The sequence below is a fragment of the Rana temporaria genome (genome assembly GCF_905171775.1).
Source record: "Rana temporaria chromosome 11 unlocalized genomic scaffold, aRanTem1.1 chr11y, whole genome shotgun sequence".
Lineage (NCBI taxonomy): Eukaryota > Metazoa > Chordata > Amphibia > Anura > Ranidae > Rana > Rana temporaria.
In genome coordinates this window covers 103,817-130,791 of record NW_024404489.1, presented here as the reverse complement: position 1 = coordinate 130,791, position 26,975 = coordinate 103,817, and the positions used below count along the sequence as shown (strand labels likewise).

The 26,975-nt window shown below is 54.2% G+C and overlaps 1 protein-coding gene across 1 annotated transcript; it reads right to left on the bottom strand.

Moving 5' to 3' along the window:
- Nucleotides 1–2,535: 2,535 nt before the first annotated feature.
- On the bottom strand, nt 2,536–20,039 carry PSMA1 (proteasome 20S subunit alpha 1). Its single transcript, XM_040334494.1, has 10 exons — nt 19,954–20,039; nt 10,614–10,658; nt 8,553–8,654; nt 7,657–7,760; nt 7,478–7,566; nt 6,307–6,377; nt 4,365–4,494; nt 4,159–4,238; nt 2,834–2,938; nt 2,536–2,645 (listed from the first exon to the last, which is right to left on the bottom strand). Exons 1-10 carry the CDS (start codon nt 19,954–19,956, stop codon nt 2,589–2,591), a joined length of 786 nt encoding a protein of 261 aa, XP_040190428.1. The 5' UTR covers nt 19,957–20,039; the 3' UTR covers nt 2,536–2,588.
- Between the last annotated feature and the right edge of the window lie 6,936 nt (nt 20,040–26,975).

Sequence of the window (26,975 nt, the reverse complement as noted above, 5' to 3'; positions counted from 1 at the left end):
CCCCGATCTGTGAGAGGCCGAGCTCTATACCCCCGATCTGTGAGAGGCTGAGCTCTATACCCCGATCTGTGAGAGGCCGAGCTCTATACCCCCGATCAGCATGAGGCCGAGCTCTATACCCCCGATCTGTGAGAGGCCGAGCTCTATACCCCCGATCTGTGAGAGGCCGAGCTCTATACCCCCGATCTGTGAGAGGCCGAGCTCTATACCCCCGATCTGTGAGAGGCCGAGCTCTATACCCCCGATCTGTGAGAGGCCGAGCTCTATACCCCCGATCTGTGAGAGGCCGAGCTCTATACCCCCGATCTGTGAGAGGCCGAGCTCTATACCCCCGATCTGCGAGAGGCCGAGCTCTATACCCCCGATCTGTGAGAAGCCGAGCTCTATACCCCCGATCTGCGAGAGGCCGAGCTCTATACCCCCGATCTGTGAGAGGCCGAGCTCTATACCCCCGATCAGCGTCAGGCCGAGCTCTATACCCCCCGATCTGTGAGAGGCCGAGCTCTATACCCCCGATCTGTGAGAGGCCGAGCTCTATACCCCCGATCAGCGTCAGGCCGAGCTCTATACCCCCCGATCAGCGTCAGGCCGAGCTCTATACCCCCAATCTGTGAGAGGCCGGGCTCTATACCCCCGATCTGTGAGAGGCCGGGCTCTATACCCCCGATCTGTGAGAGGCCGGGCTCTATACCCCCGATCTGCGTCAGGCCGAGCTCTATACCCCCGATCTGCGAGAGGCCGAGCTCTATACCCCCGATCTGTGAGAAGCCGAGCTCTATACCCCCGATCTGCGAGAGGCCGAGCTCTATACCCCCGATCTGCGAGAGGCCGAGCTCTATACCCCCGATCTGTGAGAGGCCGAGCTCTATACCCCCGATCTGTGAGAGGCCGGGCTCTATACCCCCGATCTGTGAGAGGCCGGGCTCTATACCCCCGATCAGCATGAGGCCGAGCTCTATACCCCCGATCAGCATGAGGTCGAGCTCTATACCCCCGATCTGTGAGAGGCCGAGCTCTATACCCCCGATCTGTGAGAGGCCGAGCTCTATACCCCCGATCTGTGAGAGGCCGAGCTCTATACCCCCGATCTGTGAGAGGCCGAGCTCTATACCCCCGATCTGTGAGAGGCCGAGCTCTATACCCCCGATCTGTGAGAGGCCGAGCTCTATACCCCCGATCTGTGAGAGGCTGAGCTCTATACCCCCGATCTGTGAGAGGCCGAGCTCTATACCCCCGATCAGCATGAGGCCGAGCTCTATACCCCCGATCTGTGAGAGGCCGAGCTCTATACCCCCGATCTGTGAGAGGCCGAGCTCTATACCCCCGATCTGTGAGAGGCCGAGCTCTATACCCCCGATCTGTGAGAGGCCGAGCTCTATACCCCCGATCTGTGAGAGGCCGAGCTCTATACCCCCGATCTGTGAGAGGCCGAGCTCTATACCCCCGATCTGTGAGAGGCCGAGCTCTATACCCCCGATCTGTGTCAGGCCGAGCTCTATACCCCCGATCTGCGAGAGGCCGAGCTCTATACCCCCGATCTGTGAGAAGCCGAGCTCTATACCCCCGATCTGCGAGAGGCCGAGCTCTATACCCCCGATCTGCGAGAGGCCGAGCTCTATACCCCCGATCTGTGAGAGGCCGAGCTCTATACCCCCGATCTGTGAGAGGCCGGGCTCTATACCCCCGATCTGTGAGAGGCCGGGCTCTATACCCCCGATCAGCATGAGGCCGAGCTCTATACCCCCGATCAGCATGAGGTCGAGCTCTATACCCCCGATCTGTGAGAGGCCGAGCTCTATACCCCCGATCTGTGAGAGGCCGAGCTCTATACCCCCGATCTGTGAGAGGCCGAGCTCTATACCCCCGATCTGTGAGAGGCCGAGCTCTATACCCCCCCATCAGTGTCAGGCCGAGCTCTATACCCCCATCAGTGTCAGGCCGAGCTCTATACCCCCATCAGTGTCAGGCCGAGCTCTATAACCCGATCTGTGCCAGGCCGAGCTATATACCCCGATCTGGGGTGCTAGGGCTGTATACTCCTGACACTATGGGTGGGAAGCAAGTGGAATATAGGGGATGGAGTGGATGGATTATATAAGGGGTGGGGCTTATGAGAAGTGGGGGGGGTCAAATGGGCAGGGCAGGGTCTATCACCCCCCCCCCCCCAGTCCTTAAACTTCACCAGCCACCCCTGGAGACAAATACACACTATGGAGGGAAGTGCTTTGTTCATATTTCATGTCTGAGGTTTACAATCACTTTAACATTCATCTGAAATACTTCCCTGTCTGATATTATGATTATTATTATATAGAAATGGTCACTCTGTCTGTGACACATAAACTTAAAATAAAAAATTTCAAAAAATACAATTCAAATCAAAGGACATTTTTTATTTTTTATTTTATTCACCGCATTGGTGATCAAAGAAACACAAGTCATAGAAAAAAAGAACCATTTCTGTTCAGCCCTGCCGGGGGGGGGGGTGTACATGTCATACGTGGGGGAGGGGTGGGAGAGACGGGTGTACACCCGGGAGGATGGTGATGGTCAACTAAACAGAAATGTAAAAAAAACAAAAACGAACTCTAGTGCTCCATCGGCTCCTCGGGTTTGTCGGCCACGTCCTCTGCGGGGGGCGCCACCTGCGGGGAGGAAATGAAAAGTTATGTATAATAATCACACAACACATAGCGACACCGAAAAGGCTAAATCCCCCCCACCACCACCACCACCTGTGTGGGCACTAAGAAAATACTGCTCAGAAGAAGAGGGGGGGGGGGGGGGGGGGAGAAATTTGTCTGAATGGGAAATGTATGACATCATCACCAACCTTCCTCTGCGGTCGCTCCTCCAGCCCTTCCAGGAATGACGCCACCTCGTCATCGTCATAGATGGTGAACTCCATCTCCTTCCCCACAATGCCGATGGAGACGTTCTGCAGACAGAAACAATCATGTGATTTCCCTCTCACCGATCATCGCTATTGGCTGATTCAGAACTCCGCCCACCACAGATACAAACACCAGAGCCAAACTTCACACGAGAGACCACAAACCCGACAGCCCCCCTCCCTGCGCCACACTGACAGCAAGGCCCCGCCCCTCCCTGCGCCACACTGACAGCAAGGCCCTGCGCCACACTGACAGCAAGGCCCCGCCCCTCCCTGCGCCACACTGGCAGCAAGGCCTCCCTGCGCCACACGTAGGCCTAGCAGACCCCTCCCTTCAAACTGTCAGCGAGGCCCCGCCCCTCCCTGTGCCACACTGGCAGCGGGTTACTTTCCATAACTCTGGGGTGAGGAAGAGGCAGCGGACTGAGCTAGTATCTTCCGACACAAATAAAACCTCCTTACCTGCCAACACGAGGCCATGTCTGTACCCTCCCTGCGCCACACTGGCAGCGAGGCCCCCCCCCCCCCTCATACTGGCTGGGCCGCCCTCTCCCTGCACATAAACTGGCAGCGAGGCCCCACCCTCCCTGCACCAAACTGGCAGCGAGGCCCCACCCCTCCCTGGCCTAGCCGGCCCCTCCCTGGCTTAGCCGGCCCCTCCCTGGCTTAGCCGGCCCCTCCCTTCACCAAACTGGCAACGAGGCCCCCCTCCCTGTGCTACACTGGCCAACCCCTCCCTGCCTCACACTGGTCAGGCCGACCTCCCCTGCGCCAAAATGGCAGCGAGGCCCCGCCCCTCCCTGCACCACACTGGCCTAGCCTACACCTCACTTTACCAAACTGACAACAAGCCGCCCCCCCCCCCCCACGCTACTCTGGCCGGGCCGACCTTTCCCTGCGCCACACTGGCAACGAGGCCCCCCTCCCTGCGCCACACTGGCCGAACCCTCCCTGCACCAAACTGGCAGCGAGGCCCCGTCCCTCCCTGCACCACACTGGCCTAGCCGACACCTCACTTTACCAAACTCACAACGAGCCGGGCTGACACTGGCCGGGCCGACCTTTCCCTTCGCCACACTGGCAACGAGGCCCCCCCCCCCGCCTCATAAAACATCCCGTCAACACAACATCCCGTCAACACAACATCCCCCGAGCCGACGTCACATCTACATTCCAAACCCAAAAAAATGGAAAGTCACATGACTGGGAGATGTGATGTCACCTTATTGGTTGGGGGGGTTGGGGGCAGGGAGATGTGAAGTCACCTTAGTAGTCAAGTCTTGTTCTGCAGGAAGAGTCTCTCTGAGGGCGCGCAGTCCGTGCTTCACAAGCTCATTCAGATTACCTGTACGGGAATAACCAATCACACGGGTCAGGGACAAGATTAAAGTACAGATTTTGCCTTCCAATTACCGCCCCCCCCCCCCCCCCCCACACACACACACACACACACACAATACCCTGGACTCACAATCGCTGAACTCCGTCATGCGTCTCTCCAGGTAGGTGCGGGCGGACTGGGAGCGCGCCCCGATGGACATGGCCCTGCAGTCGAAGTAGTTTGCAGAGGGGCAAGTCTGGAAGATGTGGGGCCCCATGTCCTGCCGAGGGGGAGACACAACAATGTGTTATCATTACAAGGAAGAGGACCTGTCACCTCAGAAAATGGAGATGTTATTTATTCCAAGATCTAAACAAACATTTGTCAAAATATCTGAATCTATATATATATAAAACACAACGTGTGTGTGTGTATGTATGTATGTATGTATGTTCCAGCATCACGTCCAAACGGCTAAAGATATTAACATGAAACTTGGCACACATGTTACTTATATGTCAGCAACAAACATAGGATAGGTGGTTTTACCCTTACCCACCCCCATTTGCCATGGTCGGGGTTTTTCTTTAAAGTCCCATTCAACTCTATGGGAAATACATCTTACTTCATAACTTCCAAACGGCTGTAGATATTTCCATAACACTTGGTCACATGTTACTTATATGTCCACTTACACTATAGGATAGTTCATTTATCCCTTATCTCCCCCCATTTGTGAGGGTCGGGGTTTGGTTTAAAGTCCCATGCAAATCAATGGGAAATGTTCCCACATAACTTCTGTACGCCTGGAGATATTTCAATAATACCTGCTACACATATTACTTATATGCCAAACAAAAATATATGACAGTTACATTAACCCTTACCTACACCCTTATATAAAAGATGGGTATATTTATATTACTATGATTTTCCTCCCCAAAAGGTTAAGATAGGAAGACCGGGCAACGCCGGGTATTCAGCTAGTTTTATAAAAGGGCAAAATAAGATTTCACCATGAGAAATCCTAGAAAAATTATTTTAACATCTCCTGCCTGAGATAAAAAGTAACATTGTTTATAAACATTGATCAGACAGGATGTTGGGAGAAATACAAAGTAACATTCTATCTCCCGCATGATCAATGTTTATAAACAATGTTACTTTGCATCTCCTGTCTGATCAAGGTTTATAAACAATGCTTCGTATATCTAACATTATTTATAAACATTGATCAGACAGGAGATAGAGATACAAAGTAACATTGTTTATAAACATTGATCAGACAGGAGATAGAGATACAAAGTAACATTGTTTATAAACATTGATCAGACGGGAGATAGAGATACAAAGTAACATTGTTTATAAACATTGATCAGACGGGAGAGAGAGAGATACAAAGTAACATTGTTTATAAACATTGATCAGACGGGAGAGAGAGATACAAAGTAACATTGTTTATAAACATTGATCAGACAGGAGATAGAGAGATACAAAGTAACATTGTTTATAAACATTGATCAGACGGGAGATAGAGATACAAAGTAACATTGTTTATAAACATTGATCAGACGGGAGATAGAGATACAAAGTAACATTGTTTATAAACATTGATCAGACGGGAGATAGAGAGATACAAAGTAACATTGTTTATAAACATTGATCAGACAGGAGATAGAGAGATACAAAGTAACATTGTTTATAAACATTGATCAGACGGGAGATAGATTGTTACTTTGTATTTCTCATCTCCCGTTTTGGAAACAAACTCTCTCTCTAAGGTTTTTAAACACAGTGTCACACAGTCTCATTGGACAGCGGCAGCTTCTGCAGTTATACCATTTACACAGCAACTCCCAGCTGTCATTTTGACAGCCAGAAATAGCCAGCAAGAGTATGGGAGGAGCGGCAGCGAGGGGAGGAATGACGTGTGTATGTTGAAGATTTCCGGAGTGTAGAACGTCCACAATTAGTAAATCTCCACTAGGAGGAGTTCCCGTGACTTTCAGGATTTCTTTTCTGGGGTGAAGACCAATCACCTTCCACCCCCACAGACCAATCACCTTCCACCCCCACAGACCCGACTACTTACATCATAGCCCGCGATCAGCAGCCCCACTCCGTAAGGTCTCCGCCCATAGCGCTGGGTTGGAACTTGGGTTTCTGGACAAAGATTAAGAAGAAAAATTCACAGAAGAAAAAATGGCAACACGACATTCTACCGCCCAATATAAGAGACGGAAGGGGTCAGCAGCAGGTCATCGATCAAACATCACACTTCTTGTAGATCGACTGAGAAGAATTTCCCATCCTCACCCAAAATCCATATTTAAAGTGGAACTAAACTTCCCGCGCCTCGGCCCTCCCGATACCAGGGCGCTTCCCACGCTTAGTCACCCTTCATATGTTAGATCAGCGTTTCTCAACTCCAGTCCTTAAGGTGCTCCAACAGGCAGGGATGGACTGGCCATTGGGACTACAGGGAGTTTCCCGGTGGGCCGATGGCTCAGTGGGCCGGCTTCAGTGACAGCGGACCGCCGCCCCCCTCCGCTCCTCTGTCTCTCCCTCCCAGCAGAGCTCACCTCCTCTCCCTCCCCACAGCGCTCACCTGGGGGGGACAAAGAAGCAGGGGGAGGACCAGAGGAGCAGGGGGGACAACAGAGGAGCATGGGGGAGGGGACAGACAGCTGACTCAACAGCTATGGCCTGGGAGTTTCTCACTTCTGCCTAATCTTTTCCCATAAGGGGGGGGCACCCAACTGATTCTTTGCCCCGGGTGAAATAATGTCTAGCTTCCCCACTGGTACTGCATATAAGAGTACCAGTACCAGCCGTTCTACTCTAATAAAGTAGAACGGCTAGTGGCTAGTGAAGGGGGAGAGGGGGCTTGGGTGGCCGGGGGGGGGGGGGTGCGGGAGTTGTACGGCCGCCATGGGAGAGACCTGTCAAAGTGGGCCCGTCTGGATGAAGTCCAGGGCCAAATTTTTGTCCCAGTCCAGCCCTGCCAACAGGTCATGTTTTCAGGATTTCCCTCAGATGAAACGGCTGTGGTAATTACTAAAGAAGTGAAACTGATCAAAACACCTGTGCAAAATAATGGTAAGGCTGAAAACATGACCTGTTGGGGCGCCTTGAGAACTGGAGTTGAGAAACACTGTTTATATATATATAAATTACATGTGAGATTGGGAGGGGCTGAGCGCCCCCGCTGCATTGTGACATCACTCAGTGAGATCTCGCAGACGCGGTACATAGAAGGATACTGCTTCCAATCAGAGACACCAGACGGGAGACCGGGAGCGGGCGATCGAAGACAAACCGCGAATCCAGACACTCCTGACGCATGAAGTTACTGCAAAATAAACACCAGACAGTTATACCCGTCACCGGGGGAAAGTGTCCCGACTCCACCCCCTGCGCCCCCAACGGAGGAAAGTCATACCAGAGCAGCCGGGCGTCAGCGGTGAGACCAGCGATGGAAATGCCGACGTGATTGTCCACATTGAGGATCTTCTTCTGATGAGCGGCCAATTCTGACTGAGCTCTCTGTACAACACAGCAATCCATCATCACCAGAGGAGCTTACACTCTAATGTCCCCTCCCCCCACAGCCACATCAGTCTCTGTACAGAGGAGCTTACACTCTAATGTCCCCTCCCCCCACAGTCACATCAGTCTCTGTACAGAGGAGCTTACACTCTAATGTCCCCTCCCCCCACAGTCACATCAGTCTCTGTACAGAGGAGCTTACACTCTAATGTCCCCTCCCCCCACAGTCACATCAGTCTCTGTACAGAGGAGCTTACACTCTAATGTCCCCTCCCCCCCTACAGTCACATCAGTCTCTGTACAGAGGAGCTTACACTCTAATCCCCCCTCCCCCCCACAGTCACATCAGTCTCTGTACAGAGGAGCTTACACTCTAATCCCCCCTCCCCCCCACAGTCACATCAGTCTCTGTACAGAGGAGCTTACACTCTAATGTCCCCTCCCCCACAGTCACATCAGTCTCTGTACAGAGGAGCTTACACTCTAATCCCCCCTCCCCCCACAGTCACACACACTAAAGCACCAATTCAGTCAGAATACTTTATTTTTGAATTATAAAAATAAATGTGTGGCCCCTGCAGGAGATCCACAGAATCATCACATCCAGAGCCGGGGCTGCTACTGAATCCATGATCCAAGTGCTGCGAGAGTGCTCTGACCCCGCCCCCCCCCCCCCCCTCCCATATGCTTTGCCCTTATTTATTTCTCTGACAGCCAACTGTGTGACGTTTCTGGTGTGTGGAGCGCCCCCTATGGGAAGGTTGTCCCGCCTCTGAGGAATAAACTGACCTTTAGAGCTACGAGGACGGCGTGAGTCTTGGACTTGAGCCCCACGGTGGCGGAGCCTTGCTTCACCGCTTCCATCGCATACTCGATCTGATGGATCCGGCCCTGGAGAGGAGGCAACAAATCAGAACCTCTCATCATACAGGGGGAGGGGCATGAATCAGGGGGGGAGGGGCGAGGTATAAACACATTTTATAGAATATTCATTTATTGAAAACTGAACGTGACGATTCCAACCTCCTGATTCTTATAGAAGGAGAAGGAAATGTGAACTGTTCTACCTGTACAAGGTACGCCGCCTAAACGCATCCCTCTCCCGTGCCCAAACCCCTCCCCTTCCAGCTCACCTCCCTACCAGTGCCTAAACCCCTCCCCTTCCAGCCCGCATCCCTCTCCCGTGCCTACACCCCTCCCCTTCCAGCCCACCTCCCTACCTGTGCCTAAACCCCTCCCCTTCTAGCCCGCATCCCTCTCCCGTGCCTAAACCCCCCCTCCTTCCAGCCCACCTCCCTACCTGTGCCTAAACCCCTCCCCTTCTAGTCCACCTCCCTACCAGTGCCTAAACCCCTCCCCTTCCAGTGCCTAAACCCTCCCCTTCCAGCCCACCTCCCTACCAGTGCCTAAACCCCTCCCCTTCCAGTGCCTAAACCCCTCCTGTTCCAGCCCACCTCCCTACCAATACCTAAACCCCTCCCCTTCCAGCTCACCTCCCTACCACTGCTAAACCCCTCCCCTTTCAGCCCACCTCCCTATGAGTGCCTAAACCCCTCCCCTTCCAGCCCACCTCCCTACCAGTGCCTAAACACCCCTCCCCCTTCCAGCCCACCTCCCTACCAGTGCCTAAACCCCTCCCCCTTCCAGCCCACCTCCCTACCAGTGCCAAAACCCTTCCCCTTCCAGCCCACCTCCCTACCAGTGCCTAAACCCCTCCCCTTCCAGCCCACCTCCCTACCAGTGCCTAAATCCCTCCCCTTGAAGCCCACCTCCCTACCTGTGCCTAAACCCCTCCCCTTCTAGCCCGCATCCCTCTCCCGTGCCTAAACCCCCCCTCCTTCCAGCCCACCTCCCTACCTGTGCCTAAACCCCTCCCCTTCTAGTCCACCTCCCTACCAGTGCCTAAACCCCTCCCCTTCCAGTGCCTAAACCCTCCCCTTCCAGCCCACCTCCCTACCAGTGCCTAAACCCCTCCCCTTCCAGTGCCTAAACCCCTCCTGTTCCAGCCCACCTCCCTACCAATACCTAAACCCCTCCCCTTCCAGCTCACCTCCCTACCACTGCTAAACCCCTCCCCTTTCAGCCCACCTCCCTATGAGTGCCTAAACCCCTCCCCTTCCAGCCCACCTCCCTACCAGTGCCTAAACACCCCTCCCCCTTCCAGCCCACCTCCCTACCAGTGCCTAAACCCCTCCCCCTTCCAGCCCACCTCCCTACCAGTGCCAAAACCCTTCCCCTTCCAGCCCACCTCCCTACCAGTGCCTAAACCCCTCCCCTTCCAGCCCACCTCCCTACCAGTGCCTAAATCCCTCCCCTTGAAGCCCACCTCCCTACCTGTGCCTAAACCCCTCCCCTTCTAGCCCGCATCCCTCTCCCGTGCCTAAACCCCTCCCCTTCCAGCCCGCATCCCTCTCCCGTGCCTAAACCCCTCCCCTTCTAGTCCACCTTCCTACCAGTGCCTAAACCCCTCCCCATGGCAAAAATAAATAAACCTCCACTTCCAGGTCGCACGCGGTCAGCGAGGTCGCACACTAGGGTGGGGGTGTTCAGTCACAACAGATCTTTGTGTTCCATCGCTCCTCCATACAATCCCCCCCCCTCCCCCGATGATGGAGGGGTGTGACACGTCTCTCTGATCTCCGGGACACCCCATGACAGACACACAAGGAGGCCGTTGTCTCCGGTGCCGCATCAAACCGCCGCGTCAGCTTTTATCTGAATGTGCCGCCGGCTTCCATTCTGGAGGATCACAAGGCGTCTCCGGGGGACGAATCATGTTTGGGGGCGGAGCCTCAGAGGAGAGAATTGTGCGATACATAAAATGCGTTCAGACAAAAAGGCGGAGCTTACCTGGGGGCTCCAGACCGTCACATCGTTATCATACTGATTGCGAAACTGAAAAAGAAAAAAAGAAAGTCATCGGATCTCATCAATCAAAAAAATCACCCGCAGAGAAAACGTCCTCCCCTCCCCCGACACCATCTATTCCACATAACCAATCCATCCCGGGAGACGGGCGCCCGCTACGCACAGCTTTATATAGCTGAACTCCGGCTACAAAAAATATCATTACATCCCAACACAGCATATAAAACGCTCTGCACACCCAGATATTACCTTGTAAAAGTGTTACATTGTATTTTTGTAGAGAACATATTATATAGCGCAGGGGTCCTCAAACTTTTTAAACAGGGGGCCAGTTCACTGTCCCTCAGATTGTTGGGGGACCGGATCAATGCAGCCTCATAAATGCCCAACAATGCAGCCTCACCAGTGCCCAGCAATGCAGCCTGCCCTGTGCCCAGTAATGCAGTCAGCCTCTTCAGTGCCCAGCAATGCAGCCTGACCTGTGCCCAAAAGGCCAGAAGGGCTGGGCAAAAGACCTTGGTGGGCCATATCTGGCCCACGGGCCGTAGTTTGAGGACCCCTGATATAGCGGCTACACCATCACTTCATCACGTTTATTTGGGATTTGTATTTGTTTTTACTACAATTATATTGATAAAAAAAAAAATCGTACTTTTTTTTCCCCCACGCTCTAATATATACACATTTTCAGCTACTATAATTTTCTCTCTTTTTTTTTTTTAAATGTATCACTTTGGGTGGGGGGGGGGGGGGGGGGGGTATGGTTGTCGGTATTTTGACCCAATGATTATAAATAGAGGTCGACCGATATGGGTTTTTCTCTGGCCGATACCGATGCCGATATTTCAAAATTGGGGCGGCCGATGGCCGATATTTTAGGCCGATATTTGCGGCCGATTTTCTTTTTTTTTTTATTATCTCAGAAAATCTAGGTTGGGGAGGAGGTTATTGTTTAGGGTGGAGAGGTGGAGTGCAGCCTATCAGTGTCCATCAGTGCCACCTCATTAGTGTCCACCAGTTCAGCCTGTAAGTGCACCCCTCATCAGTGCCTACCAGTTCAGACCATTAGTGTCCATCTCTGTACCCGCCTCCTCCACAGCCACCTCTCTGTACCCCACTCCTCTACAGCCACCTCTCTGTACCCCACTCCTCTACAGCCACCTCTCTGTACCCCACTCCTCTACAGCCACCTCTCTGTACCCCACTCCTCTACAGCCACCTCTCTGTACCCCACTCCTCTACAGCCACCTCTCTGTACCCGCCTCCTCCACAGCCACCTCTCTGTACCCCACTCCTCTACAGCCACCTCTCTGTACCCCACTCCTCTACAGCCACCTCTCTGTACCCCACTCCTCTACAGCCACCTCTCTGTACCCCACTCCTCTACAGCCACCTCTCTGTACCCCACTCCTCTACAGCCACCTCTCTGTACCCCACTCCTCTACAGCCACCTCTCTGTACCCGCCTCCTCCACAGCCACCTCTGTACCCCACTCCTCTACAGCCACCTCTCTGTACCCCACTCCTCTACAGCCACCTCTCTGTACCCCACTCCTCTACAGCCACCTCTCTGTACCCCACTCCTCTACAGCCACCTCTCTGTACCCCCTCCTCTACAGCCACCTCTCTGTACCCCACTCCTCTACAGCCACCTCTCTGTACCCCACTCCTCTACAGCCACCTCTCTGTACCCCACTCCTCTACAGCCACCTCTCTGTACCCCCTCCTCTACAGCCACCTCTCTGTACCCCACTCCTCTACAGCCACCTCTCTGTACCCGCCTCCTCCACAGCCATGTGTTGTGGAGAGGGGTGGGTGGTGCTGGGCATGGGTGGGGATGCATTGTGGAGAGGGGTGGATGGTGCTGGGCGTGGGTGGGGATGCGATGCGGTGATGCGTTGTGGAGAGGGGTGGGTGGGAATGCTTTGTGGAGAGGGATGGATGGTGCTGGGCGTGGGTGGGGATGTGTTGTGTAGAGGGATGGATGGTGCTGGGCGTGGGTGGGGATGTGTTGTGTAGAGGGATGGATGGTGCTGGGCGTGGGTGGGGATGCGATGCGGTGATGCGTTGTGGAGAGGGGTGGGTGGGAATGCTTTGTGGAGAGGGATGGATGGTGCTGGGCGTGGGTGGGGATGTGTTGTGTAGAGGGATGGATGGTGCTCGGCATGGGTGGGGATGTGTTGTGTAGAGGGATGGATGGTGCTGGGCGTGGGTGGGGATGTGTTGTGTAGAGGGGTGGATGGTGCTGGGCATGGGTGGGGATGTGTTGTGGAGAGGGATGAATGGTGCTGGGCGTGGGTGGGGATGCGTTGTGGAGAGGGGTGGGTGGTGCTGGGCGTGGGTGGGGATGCATTGTGGAGAGGGGTGGGTGGTGCTGGGCGTGGGTGGGGATGCATTGTGGAGAGGGGTGGGTGGTGCTGGGCGTGGGTGGGGATGCATTGTGGAGAGGGGTGGGTGGTGCTGGGCGTGGGTGGGGATGCATTGTGGAGAGGGGTGGGTGGGGATGCATTGTGGGATGGATGGTGCTGGACGTGGGTGGGGATGCGTTGTGGAGAGGGGTGGGTGGTGCTGGGCGTGGGTGGGGATGTGTTGTGGAGAGGGATGAATGGTGCTGGGCGTGGGTGGGGATGCGTTGTGGAGAGGGGTGGGTGGTGCTGGGCGTGGGTGGGGATGCATTGTGGAGAGGGGTGGGTGGTGCTGGGCGTGGGTGGGGATGCATTGTGGAGAGGGGTGGGTGGTGCTGGGCGTGGGTGGGGATGCATTGTGGAGAGGGGTGGGTGGGGATGCATTGTGGGATGGATGGTGCTAGGCGTGGGTGGGGATGCGTTGTGGAGAGGGTGGATGGTGCTAGGCGTGGGTGGGGATGCATTGTGGAGAGGGGTGGGTGGGGATGCATTGTGGGATGGATGGTGCTGGACGTGGGTGGGGATGCGTTGTGGAGAGGGGTGGGTGGTGCTGGGCGTGGGTGGGGATGCATTGTGGAGAGGGGTGGGTGGGGATGCATTGTGGGATGGATGGTGCTGGACGTGGGTGGGGATGCGTTGTGGAGAGGGGTGGGTGGTGCTGGGCGTGGGTGGGGATGCATTGTGGAGAGGGGTGGGTGGGGATGCATTGTGGGATGGATGGTGCTGGACGTGGGTGGGGATGCGTTGTGGAGAGGGGTGGGTGGTGCTGGGCGTGGGTGGGGATGCATTGTGGAGAGGGGTGGGTGGGGATGCATTGTGGGATGGATGGTGCTGGACGTGGGTGGGGATGCGTTGTGGAGAGGGGTGGGTGGTGCTGGGCGTGGGTGGGGATGCATTGTGGAGAGGGGTGGGTGGGGATGCATTGTGGGATGGATGGTGCTGGACGTGGGTGGGGATGCGTTGTGGAGAGGGGTGGGTGGTGCTGGGCGTGGGTGGGGATGCGTTGTGGAGAGGGGTGGGTGGGGATGCATTGTGGGATGGATGGTGCTGGACGTGGGTGGGGATGCGTTGTGGAGAGGGGTGGGTGGTGCTGGGCGTGGGTGGGGATGTGTTGTGGAGAGGGATGAATGGTGCTGGGCGTGGGTGGGGATGCGTTGTGGAGAGGGGTGGGTGGTGCTGGGCGTGGGTGGGGATGCATTGTGGAGAGGGGTGGGTGGGGATGCATTGTGGGATGGATGGTGCTGGACGTGGGTGGGGATGCGTTGTGGAGAGGGGTGGGTGGTGCTGGGCGTGGGTGGGGATGTGTTGTGGAGAGGGATGAATGGTGCTGGGCGTGGGTGGGGATGCGTTGTGGAGAGGGGTGGGTGGTGCTGGGCGTGGGTGGGGATGCGTTGTGGAGAGGGGTGGGTGGTGCTGGGCGTGGGTGGGGATGCATTGTGGAGAGGGGTGGGTGGGGATGCATTGTGGGATGGATGGTGCTGGACGTGGGTGGGGATGCGTTGTGGCGGGGCACGGCTGGCGGCGCAATGCCAGTGAAATCTATGTCCCTTCTGTGGTGGCCGTGCAGATGGAGGAATCAGATACATGGGAGTGGGGTCAGTACTGCAGGGCAGGCGGCCATGCGGGCCGGACACTTTAGCCGCTAATCGGCCGATTCTTTCACAAAAACTATAAAAAATATCTAATTATAAATGCAATTATTTTTATATTTTGTTCTTAGAAGAAGCTTGTTGAGGCGAGTGAGTGAGTGAAAAATTTATATAGCAGCTAGGCTTAGCATAACCAGATTGTGGAAGACTGATAGGCCCCCCACCGTCGAAAATACTTTAGACTTGGTAAACCTCCATTACGGATATGAGTTGACTCTAGCATCCAGCGCTGGCAATGTGAATAAGGGTAAGGCCATTTGGTCACAATGGGAAAGGTGGTCTGGAGCAGCAAAATTTTTAGGATTAATATCTATAACTTTTTTAGAATGAATGTTTTTTCTCTTTGTGATGTATTGACAAGTTAGACCCTGATTGCCTTAACTTGATGTTATGTAGGTTTCACTCCGAGCGACCATAACCTGCCTCCAGGTAACAAAAGTGGTCCCATTAGGGGTTCCTGGGGGTGGATCGTGTCCACTTACTATATCGACCTATATGTAATGTGAAATTTTGAAAACTTCCTGTTATCAGTTTTTTTAACCTGTTTGTGTTTAACCACTTCCATACCAGGCACTTACGCAGCTTCCCGCCCAAGCCAATTTTCAGCTTTCAGCACTGTCGCACTTTGTACCCAAACAAAATTGGCGTCCTTTTTTCCCCACAAATAGAGATTTCTTTTGGCGGTATTTGATCACCTCTGCGATTTTTTTTTTGCGCAACAACTAAAAAAAGGCTGAAAATTTGGAAAAAAAAATACGTTTTTATTTTTTTCTGTTAATTTTTTTGTAAATAAGTTTTCTCTTTCAATTACGGGCACTGATATGGCGGCACTAATGGGCACCGATGAGATGGCACTGATGGACATCGATGAGGTAGTACTGACGGGCACAGATGAGGTGGCACTGATTGGCGGCGCTGGTATGCGACACTGATGGGCACACATAGGCGGCACAGATGGGCACTCATGGGCGGCACAGATGGGCACTCATGGGCGGCACAGATGGGCACTCATGGGCGGCACAGATGGGCACTCATGGGCGGCACAGATGGGCACTCATGGGCGGCACAGATGGGCACTCATGGGCGGCACTTATGGATAATTATGGGTGGCACAGATGGGCACTGATAGGTGGGCACTGGGCATGGATGGGCACTGTGGTGGCACTGATGGACACTGGGGTGGCGCTGATGGACACTGGGGTGGCAGCACTGATTTTTGCCAGGTTGCCAGTCAGTGCCCATTTGTGGGCACTGACAGGCATCTTTTTTCTTTTTTTTAATGCTTTTTTTTTTAGACTTTTTTTTTTTTTTTTTTTTTGCCCACCCTGGTGGTCCAGTGTGGCGATCCGAGGAGGGGCTGCGCTGATAAACAATCAGCGCAAACCCCCGTCAGGAGAGCCGCCGATCGGCTCTCCTCTACTCGTGTCTGTCAGACGCGAGTGAGGAAGAGACATCGGCGGCTCTTCCTGTTTACATCGTGATCAGCCGTGATTGGACACGGCTGATCACGTGGTAAAGAGTCTCCGCCGGAGGCGCTTTACCGAGATCGGAGATGCAGGGTGTCAGACTGACACCCCGCATCACCGATCGCCGCGATGCGCGCCCCCACGGGCGCTCGGCATGAAATCCTGGAGGACGTTCTAGAACGTCCTGTCAGGATTTCATAACCACTTCCCGGACGTAAATCGGCCATAGGCCGGGCGGGAAGTGAGACGTTTGTTACCGTCTCTTAATGTATGATAACGCTATACAATGTATGTCTATATTTATCTTGTTTATGATAAACTTCAATAAAAATCTATTGTTGGGAAAAACGTATATAGCGCTGCACATGCGAACTGAATCGCCTCTGGGCGCTTGTTTGTCCATTTCTCCCTTGACCTCAGAAGAGATGGGTTTTGATCTTTCTCCAAAAGGCCAAGTGGTTCTCCTCCAACCGAATGGAGGTTGGTAAAGCGTTCCATAGTCTGGGTCCTTGGACAGCGAATCTTCTTTCTCCTTTGGACTTGTATTTGGAGTAAATTTTGCTTGGAGGATCGCAGAGCGCGATTGGGGTTGTAGGCTTTTATTTTGTTGCATAGATATTGGGGGGCATTTCCCCAAATACATTTATGCGTTAGACAGTGATTTTGAAAGTGATTCTGTCTTTCACTGGTAACCAATGAAGGGATCTCAGTGAAGGGATCTCAGTGAAGGGTTCTCAGTGAAGGGTTCTCAGTGAAGGGATCTCAGTGAAGGGATCTCAGTGAAGGGATCTCAGTGAAGGGATCTCAGTGAAGGGATCTCAGTGAAGGGATCTCAGTGAAGGGATCTCAGTGAAGGGATCTCAGTGAAGGGTTCTCAGTGAAGGGATCTCAGTGAAGGGATCTCAGTGAAGGGATCTCAGTGAAGGGTTCTCAGTGAAGGGTTCTCAGTGAAGGGATCTCAGTGAAGGGATCTCAGTGAAGGGATCTCAGTGAAGGGTTCTCAGTGAAGGGATCTCAGTGAAGGGATCTCAGTGAAGGGATCTCAGTGAAGGGATCTCAGTGAAGGGTTCTCAGTGAAGGGTTCTCAGTGAAGGGTTCTCAGTGAAGGGATCTCAGTGAAGGGATCTCAGTGAAGGGATCTCAGTGAAGGGATCTCAGTGAAGGGATCTCAGTGAAGGGATCTCAGTGAAGGGATCTCAGTGAAGGTGAGATTGATTCCCATGTTTTTTCCCAGTCACCAGACGCGCGGCCGTGTTCTGCACGACTTGTAGACGAGCGATTTGGTACTTTGGGAGTCCGAGGTGGAGGGCATTTGCACAGTCAGGTCTGGAGTTTACAATCGCTCCCACCACGACTGCTACGTCTTCTTTGGGAATAAATGGAATAAGTCTGCGTAGGAGGCGTAGCAGATGGTGCGCTCCGCTGACTACTGACCCTATTTGTGCATCCATTGTCATGTAGGAGTCAAAGATGACTCCAAGACTTTTGACTTTGGCGCTAGGGGTGATGATTTTTCCCAGAATGGGCGGCGGTGTCCAGGTTTTTGCCAGTTGATTCTTCCGTTTGGTGTGAAACAGGAGAAGTTCTGTTTTCGCTCCGTTGAGTTTGAGATAACTCTTTGTCATCCAGTTCTCTATCAAAGAGACATTTCTCTAGATTGAGGTGATGATCTTTTTTATTGCAGATGCGGAAATACAGTTGTGTGTCATCTGCATAGGAGTGGTAGAGCAGCTTTTGGCTGCTGATGATTTCAAAAAGAGGGCGGAGATAGATATTAAACAATACCGGCGACAGAGGTGATCCTTGAGGGACTCCGCATGACACCGTGCGTTTTTCACAAGTGAATGGTCCCAGTTTCACCACTTGTGATCGGTTTTCCAAAAAGTTGGAGAACCAAGATAAGTCACATTCCGCGACTCCGGCTACTTCAGCTAGCGGAATAAGCAATAGTTTGTGGTCAACCGTATCGAAAGCTGCGCTAAGGTCCAACAGTACCAGAAGACAAGATTCTCCTTCGTCTGCGGACTCGAGAGCATCGTCCCAGGGGAGGGGGGGGTGAGAGAGGGAAGGGGGGGGTGAGAGAGGGGAGGGGGGCGGGGTGAGAGAGGGGGAGGGGGGGGGTGAGAGAGGGAGGAGGGGGGGGGGTGATAGAGAGGAAGGGGGTGGGGGTGAGAGAGAGGGAGGGGGGGGGGGAGAGGGGGGGGGGGTGAGAGAGGGGGGGGGGGGGAGAGAGGGTGAGAGAGGGGAGGGGGGGGGGGGGGGGGGGGGGGTGAGAGAGGGGAGGGGGGGTGAGAGAGAGGGGAGGGGGGTGAGAGAGGGGAGGGGGGGGTGAGAGAGGGGAGGGGGGGGGGGGGGGGGGTGAGAGAGGGGAGGGGGGGGTGAGAGAGGGGAGGGGGGGGGGGTGAGAGAGAGGGGAGGGGGGGGGGGTGAGAGAGGGGAGGGGGGGGGGTGAGAGAGGGGAGGGGGGGGGGGTGAGAGAGGGGAGGGGGGGTGAGGAGAGAGGGGAGGGGTGGAGAGAGGAAAGTCCCGCACTGAACAGACATGAAATGGCAGAAAACGATCCCCGAGAGCCAAAAAGACTCAAAGTAAAAGCCAAAAAAGACCCCTTACAGTAGCGATTATTTGCTCCTTTTGTACTTATTTTTGTTTTTTTACCCCCCCCCCCCCCATTATGTTACTTAACATCTCAGGCCAGGTCTTCCCTACAGTCAAGCATGGTGGGGGGAGGGTCACGGTCTGGGGCTGCCGGCACTGGGGGGCTACAGATCATTGAGGGGACCATGAATGCCAACATGTTCTGTGACATACTGAAGCAGAGCATGATCCCCCTCCCTTCAGAGACTGGACCGCAGGGTAGTATTCCAACATGATAACCTCCCCAAACACACCTCCAAGACCACCACTGCCTTGCTAAAGAAGCTGAGGGTAAAGGTGATGGACTGGCCAAGCGTCTCCAGACCTAAACCCTACTGATCATCTGTGGGGGGAAGGGGGAGGAGCGCAAGGTCTCCAACACCCACCAGCTCTGTGATGTCATCATGGGGGAGGGGAAGAGGACTCCGGTGACAACCTGTGAAGCTCTGCTGACCTCCATGCCCAAGAGGGTAAAAAATAATGGCGGCCGCACAAAATATTAAGACTTTGGGCCCCAATTTGGAGATTTTCACTTAGGGGTGTACTGACTTTTGTTTCCAGCGGTTTAGACAATAATGGCTGTGTGTTGAGTTATTTTGAGGGGACGGCAAATTGTTGGGGGAGGGTCACCGCTCAATATTTCCTCAGTACAGGAAGTGATTGGACACAGACACGGCTCCGCCTCCAGCGTGACACCCCCCAGATGTGGGGGTTGGGAGCTCTTTGTATAAAGACCAGAGCTAGGGGTAGGATCATAGGACAGGAGGCCGCAGTGCTGAGTGATGACTCCTCCATGGAGGGAAATTGAACCCCTCATAATGGGGGGGGATCATAGGACAGGAGGCCGCAGTGCTGAGTGATGACTCCTCCATGGAGGGAATTTGAACCCCTCATTATATCGGGGGGGTCACCCCGCCATCTTATTAAAGGGGAACTCCAGACAAAGCTGTGATTTCAGTTGTGGGCGGAGTGTGGAAGGTTTAGCTCCTCCTACGAGGTTTTATTGCTCTCTGTGTCCCCAGTGAGGGGATTTGGTCTCAGTGACCCCAGCAGGCCCCATTGTGACCCACCAACCTCCCTATCACCTCTCCCAGCGGTGGGCCGGCCCTGCGGGCAGTGTGGTGCCGGTGATTTGTGTGGTAGGGGTCCCCCTCTCTCCCCGGACTCACCATGCTGATCTTCCGGCCGAGCTGTGCTGAATAATGCCGGAAATCGGCGCTCAACTATTCCGGACTGAGCTCTCCGCCCCGCCCCCCGCAGACCCGACCAATCCACTCCTCTCCGCCGCGTCACATGACTTCATTCATCCGGGTTTCTTTTTTTCCCCTCTAATATAAACTTTATTGACAGCTCTCCGCTCTGTACACTGTGCAGCTTCTAAGCTTGCTTTTTTTTTAGTATATTAGTGAAAACTTTATTTGTACTCCTCAATGTGAACAGGCAGTGTGCAGCTCTCTGGGGGGGGGAGGGGAAGGGGGTCACTGAGGGGCTCCGCACCACAAATCCCAGCTCCAGCCAGAACCGGGGGGAGCGGGGGAGGGTCAGGCCCTCTATAGGCCCCAGGACAGGAAGTGAGGGGAAATCCAAAATCATACCGTTGTCACCAAAACAGGAAGTGAGGGGAAATCTTCCAATATGGACGCATTACATCCTCCTGACCCCCACACCCTACATTACATCCTCCTGACCCCCCACACCCTACATTACATCCTCCTGACCCCCCACACCCTACATTACATCCTCCTGACCCCCACACCTTACATTACATCCTCCTGACCCCCCCACACCCTACATTACATCCTCCTGACCCCCACACCCTACATTACATCCTCCTGACCCCCACACCTTACATTACATCCTCCTGACTCCCACACCTTACATTCTCCTGACCCCCCACCCTACATTACATCCTCCTGACCCCCACACCTTACATTACATCCTCCTGACCCCCCCACCCTACATTACATCCTCCTGACCCCCCACACCCTACATTACATCCTCCTGACCCCCCCACACCCTACATTACATCCTCCTGACCCCCACACCCTACATTACATCCTCCTGACCCCCCACACCCTACATTACATCCTCCTGACCCCCACACCTTACATTACATCCTCCTGACCCCCACACCCTACATTACATCCTCCTGACCCCCCACACCCTACATTACATCCTCCTGACCCCCACACCTTACATTACATCCTCCTGACCCCCACACCCTACATTACATCCTCCTGACCCCCCACACCCTACATTACATCCTCCTGACCCCACACCCTACATTACATCCTCCTGACCCCCCCACACCCTACATTACATCCCCCTGATCCCCACACCCTACATTACATCCTCCTGACCCCCACACCTTACATTACATCCTCCTGACCCCCACACCCTACATTACATCCTCCTGACCCCCACACCTTACATTACATCCTCCTGACCCCCACACCTTACATTACATCCTCCCGACCCCCCACACCTTACATTACATCCTCCTGACCCCCACACCCTACATTACATCCTCCTGACCCCCACACTCTACATTACATCCTCCTGACCCCCCACACCCTACATTACATCCTCCTGACCCCCCACACCCTACATTACATCCTTCTGACCCCCACACCCTGCATTACATCCTCCTGATCCCCCCACCCTGCATTACATCCTCCTGACCCCCCCACACCCTACATTACATCCTCCTGACCCCCACACTCTACATTACATCCTCCTGACCCCCACACCCTACATTACATCCTCCTGACCCCCACACCCTACATTACATCCTCCTGACCCCACACCCTACATTACATCCTCCTGACCCCCACACCTTACATTACATCCTCCTGACCCCCACCCTACATTACATCCTCCTGACCCCCACACCTTACATTACATCCTCCTGACCCCCACACCCTACATTACATCCTCCTGACCCCCACACTCTACATTACATCCTCCTGACCCCCACACCCTACATTACATCCTCCTGACCCCCAGACCCTACATTACATCCTCCTGACCCCCAGACCCTACATTACATCCTCCTGACCCCCCCACCCTACATTACATCCTCCTGACCCCCACACCCTACATTACATCATCCTGACCCCCACACCCTACATTACATCCTCCTGACCCCCACACCCTACATTACATCCTCCTGACCCCCACACCCTACATTACATCCTCCTGACCCCCACACCTTACATTACATCCTCCTGACCCCCCCCACACCCTACATTACATCCTCCTGACCCCCACACCCTACATTACATCCTCCTGACCCCCACACCCTACATCACATCCTCCTGACCCCCCCACACCCTACATTACATCCTCCTGACCCCCACACCCTACATTACATCCTCCTGACCCCCAGACCCTACATTACATCCTCCTGACCCCCACACCCTACATCACATCCTCCTGACCCCCCACACCCTACATTACATCCTCCTGACCCCCCCACACCCTACATTACATCCTCCTGACCCCCACACCCTACATTACATCCTCCTGACCCCCACACCTTACATTACATCCTCCCGACCCCCCACACCTTACATTACATCCTCCTGACCCCCACACCCTACATTACATCCTCCTGACCCCCACACCTTACATTACATCCTCCCGACCCCCCACACCTTACATTACATCCTCCTGACCCCCACACCTTACATTACATCCTCCTGACCCCCACACCCTACATTACATCCTCCTGACCCCCACACCTTACATTACATCCTCCTGACCCCCCCACCCTACATTACATCCTCCTGACCCCCACACCCTACATTACATCCTCCTGACCCCCACACCTTACATTACATCCTCATGACCCCCACACCTTACATTACATCCTCCTGACCCCCACACCTTACATTACATCCTCCTGACCCCCCCACCCTACATTACATCCTCCTGACCCCCACACCTTACATTACATCCTCCTGACCCCCACACCCTACATTACATCCTCCTGACCCCCCACACCCTACATTACATCCTCCTGACCCCCCACACCCTACATTACATCCTCCTGACCCCCACACACTCTACATTACATCCTCCTGACCCCCACACCTTACATTACATCCTCCTGACCCCCACACCTTACATTACATCCTCCTGACCCCACACCTTACATTACATCCTCCTGACCCCACACCCTACATTACATCCTCCTGACCCCCACACCTTACATTACATCCTCCTGACCCCCACACTCTACATTACATCCTCCTGACCCCACACCTTACATTACATCCTCCTGACCCCCACACTCTACATTACATCCTCCTGACCCCCGCACCCTACATTACATCCTCCTGACCCCCACACCCTACATTACATCCTCCTGACCCATACACCCTACATCACATCCTCCTGACCCCCACCACACCCTACATTACAGTCTCCTGACCCCACACCCTACATTACATCCTCCTGACCCCCACACCCTACATTACATCCTCCTGACCCCCACACCCTACATTACATCCTCCTGACCCCCACACCTTACATTACATCCTCCTGACCCCACACCCTACATTACATCCTCCTGACCCCCACACCCTACATTACATCCTCCTGACCCCCCCACCATACATTACATCCTCCTGACCCCCCACACCCTACATTACATCCTCCTGACCCCCACACCCTACATTACATCCTCCTGACCCCCACACTCTACATTACATCCTTCTGACCCCCACACCCTGCATTACATCCTCCTGACCCCACACCCCACATTACATCCTCCTGACCCCCACACCCTACATTACATTCTCCTGACCCCCCACCCTACATTACATCCTCCTGACCCCCACACCCTACATTACATCCTCCTGACCCCCACACTCTGCATTACATCCTCCTGACCCCCTACCCTACATTACATCCTCCTGACCCCCTACCCTACATTACATCCTCCTGACCCCCCACACCCTACATTACATCCTCCTGACCCCCACACCCTACATTACATCCTCCTGACCCCCACACCTTACATTACATCCTCCTGACCTCCACACCCTCCATTACATCCTCCTGACCCCCACACCCTCCATTACATCCTCCTGACCCCCACACCCTACATTACATCCTCCTGACCCCCACACCTTACATTACATCCTCCTGACCCCCACACCCTACATTACATCCTCCTGACCCCCACACCCTACATTACATCCTCCTGACCCCCACACCCTACATTACATCCTCCTGACCCCCACACCCTACATTACATCCTCCTGACCCCCACACCTTACATTACATCCTCCTGACCCCCACACCCTACATTACATCATCCTGACCCCACACCCTACATTACATCCTCCTGACCCCCACACCCTACATTACATTCTCCTGACCCCCCACCCTACATTACATCCTCCTGACCCCCACACCCTACATTACATCCTCCTGACCCCCACACTCTGCATTACATCCTCCTGACCCCACACACCCTACATTACATCCTCCTGACCCCCACACCTTACATTACATCCTCCTGACCCCCACACCTTACATTACATCCTCCTGACCCCCACACCTTACATTACATCCTCCTGACCCCCACACCCTACATTACATCATCCTGACCCCCACACCTTACATCCTCCTGACCCCCACACTCTGCATTACATCCTCCTGACCCCACACCCTACATTACATCCTCCTGACCCCCCCACACCCTACATTACATCCTCCTGACCCCCACACCCTGCATTACATCCTCCTGACCCCCACACCCTACATTACATCCTCCTGACCCCCACACCCTACAATACATCCTCCTGACCCCCCCACACCCTACATTACATCCTCCTGACCCCCCACACCCTACATTACATCCTCCTGACCCCCACACCCTCCATTACATCCTCCTGACCCCCACACCCTACATTACATCCTCCTGACCCCCACACCCTGCATTACATCCTCCTGACCCCCACACTCTACATTACATCCTCCTGACCCCCACACTCTACATTACATCCTCCTGACCCCACACCCTATATTACATCCTCCTGACCATACATTACATCCTCCTGACCCCCACACCCTGCATTACATCCTCCTGACCAACACACCCTACATTACATCCTCCTGACCCCCACACCCTGCATTACATCCTCCTGACCCCACACCCTACATTACATCCTCCTGACCCCCACACCCTACATTACATCCTCCTGACCAACACACCCTACATTACATCCTCCTGACCCCCACACTCTGCATTACATCCTCCTGACCCCCACACCCTGCATTACATCCTCCTGATCCCCCCCACACCCTACATTACATCCTCCTGACCCCCACACCCTACATTACATCCTCCTGACCCCCACACCCTACATTACATCCTCCTGACCCCCCACACCCTACATTACATCCTCCTGACCCCCACACCCTGCATTACATCCTCCTGACCCCCACACTCTGCATTACATCCTCCTGACCCCCACACCCTACATTACATCCTCCTGACCAACACACCCTACATTACATCCTCCTGACCCCACACCCCACATTACATCCTCCTGACCCCACACCCCACATTACATCCTCCTGACCCCTACATTACATCCTCCTGACCCCCCACACCCTACATTACATCCTCCTGACCCCCCTCACCCTACATTACATCCTCCTGACCCCCACACTCTACATTATATCCTCCTGACCCCCCCACCCTACATTACATCCTCCTGACCCCCACACTCTACATTACATCCTCCTGACCCCCACACCCTACATTACATCCTCCTGACCCCTACATTACACTCTCCTGACCCCACACACCCTGCATTACATCCTCCTGACCAACACACCCTACATTACATCCTCCTGACCCCCACACCCTGCATTACATCCTCCTGACCCCACACCCTACATTACATCCTCCTGACCCCCCCACACCCTGCATTACATCCTCCTGACCAACACACCCTACATTACATCCTCCTGACCCCCACACTCTGCATTACATCCTCCTGACCCCCACACCCTGCATTACATCCTCCTGATCCCCCCCCACACCCTACATTACATCCTCCTGACCCCCACACCCTACATTACATCCTCCTGACCCCCACACCCTACATTACATCCTCCTGACCCCCCACACCCTACATTACATCCTCCTGACCCCCACACCCTGCATTACATCCTCCTGACCCCCACACTCTGCATTACATCCTCCTGACCCCCACACCCTACATTACATCCTCCTGACCAACACACCCTACATTACATCCTCCTGACCCCCACACCCTGCATTACATCCTCCTGACCCCCACACCCTACATTACATCCTCCTGACCCCCCCATACCCTACATTACATCCTCCTGACCCCCACACCCTACATTACATCCTCCTGATCCCCACACCCTACATTACATCCTCCTGACCCCCACACTCTGCATTACATCCTCCTGATCCCCCCACACCCTACATTACATCCTCCTGACCCCACACACCCTACATTACATCCTCCTGACCCCCACACTCTGCATTACATCCTCCTGACCCCCACACCCTACATTACATCCTCCTGACCCCCCACACCCTACATTACATCCTCCTGACCCCCACACCCTGCATTACATCCTCCTGACCCCCACACCCTGCATTACATCCTCCTGACCAACACACCCTACATTACATCCTCCTGACCCCCACACCCTGCATTACATCCTCCTGACCCCCCACACTCTACATTACATCCTCCTGACCCACACCCTACATTATATCCTCCTGACCCCCACACCCTACATTACATCCTCCTGACCCCCACACCCTACATTACATCCTCCTGACCCCCACACCCTACATTACATCCTCCTGACCCCCACACCTTACATTACATCCTCCTGACCCCCACACCTTACATTACATCCTCCTGACCCCACACCCTACATTACATCCTCCTGACCCCCACACCCTACATTACATCCTCCTGACCCCCACACCCTACATTACATCCTCCTGACCCCCACACTCTACATTACATCCTCCTGACCCCCCACACCCTACATTACATCCTCCTGACCCGCACACCTTACATTACATCCTCCTGACCCCACACCCTACATTACATCCTCCTGACCCCCACACCCTACATTACATCATCCTGACCCCCACACCTTACATTACATCCTCCTGACC

Bases quoted from the DNA above. Each gene is read 5' to 3' on its own strand.
- PSMA1 (XM_040334494.1), bottom strand. The intron at 4,239-4,364 runs GTGAGTCCAGGG...ATTCCCGTACAG, and splicing joins CATGACGGAGTTCAGCGATT to GTAATCTGAATGAGCTTGTG. The intron at 2,646-2,833 runs GTTGGTGATGAT...TCCTCCCCGCAG, and splicing joins AGGAGCGACCGCAGAGGAAG to GTGGCGCCCCCCGCAGAGGA.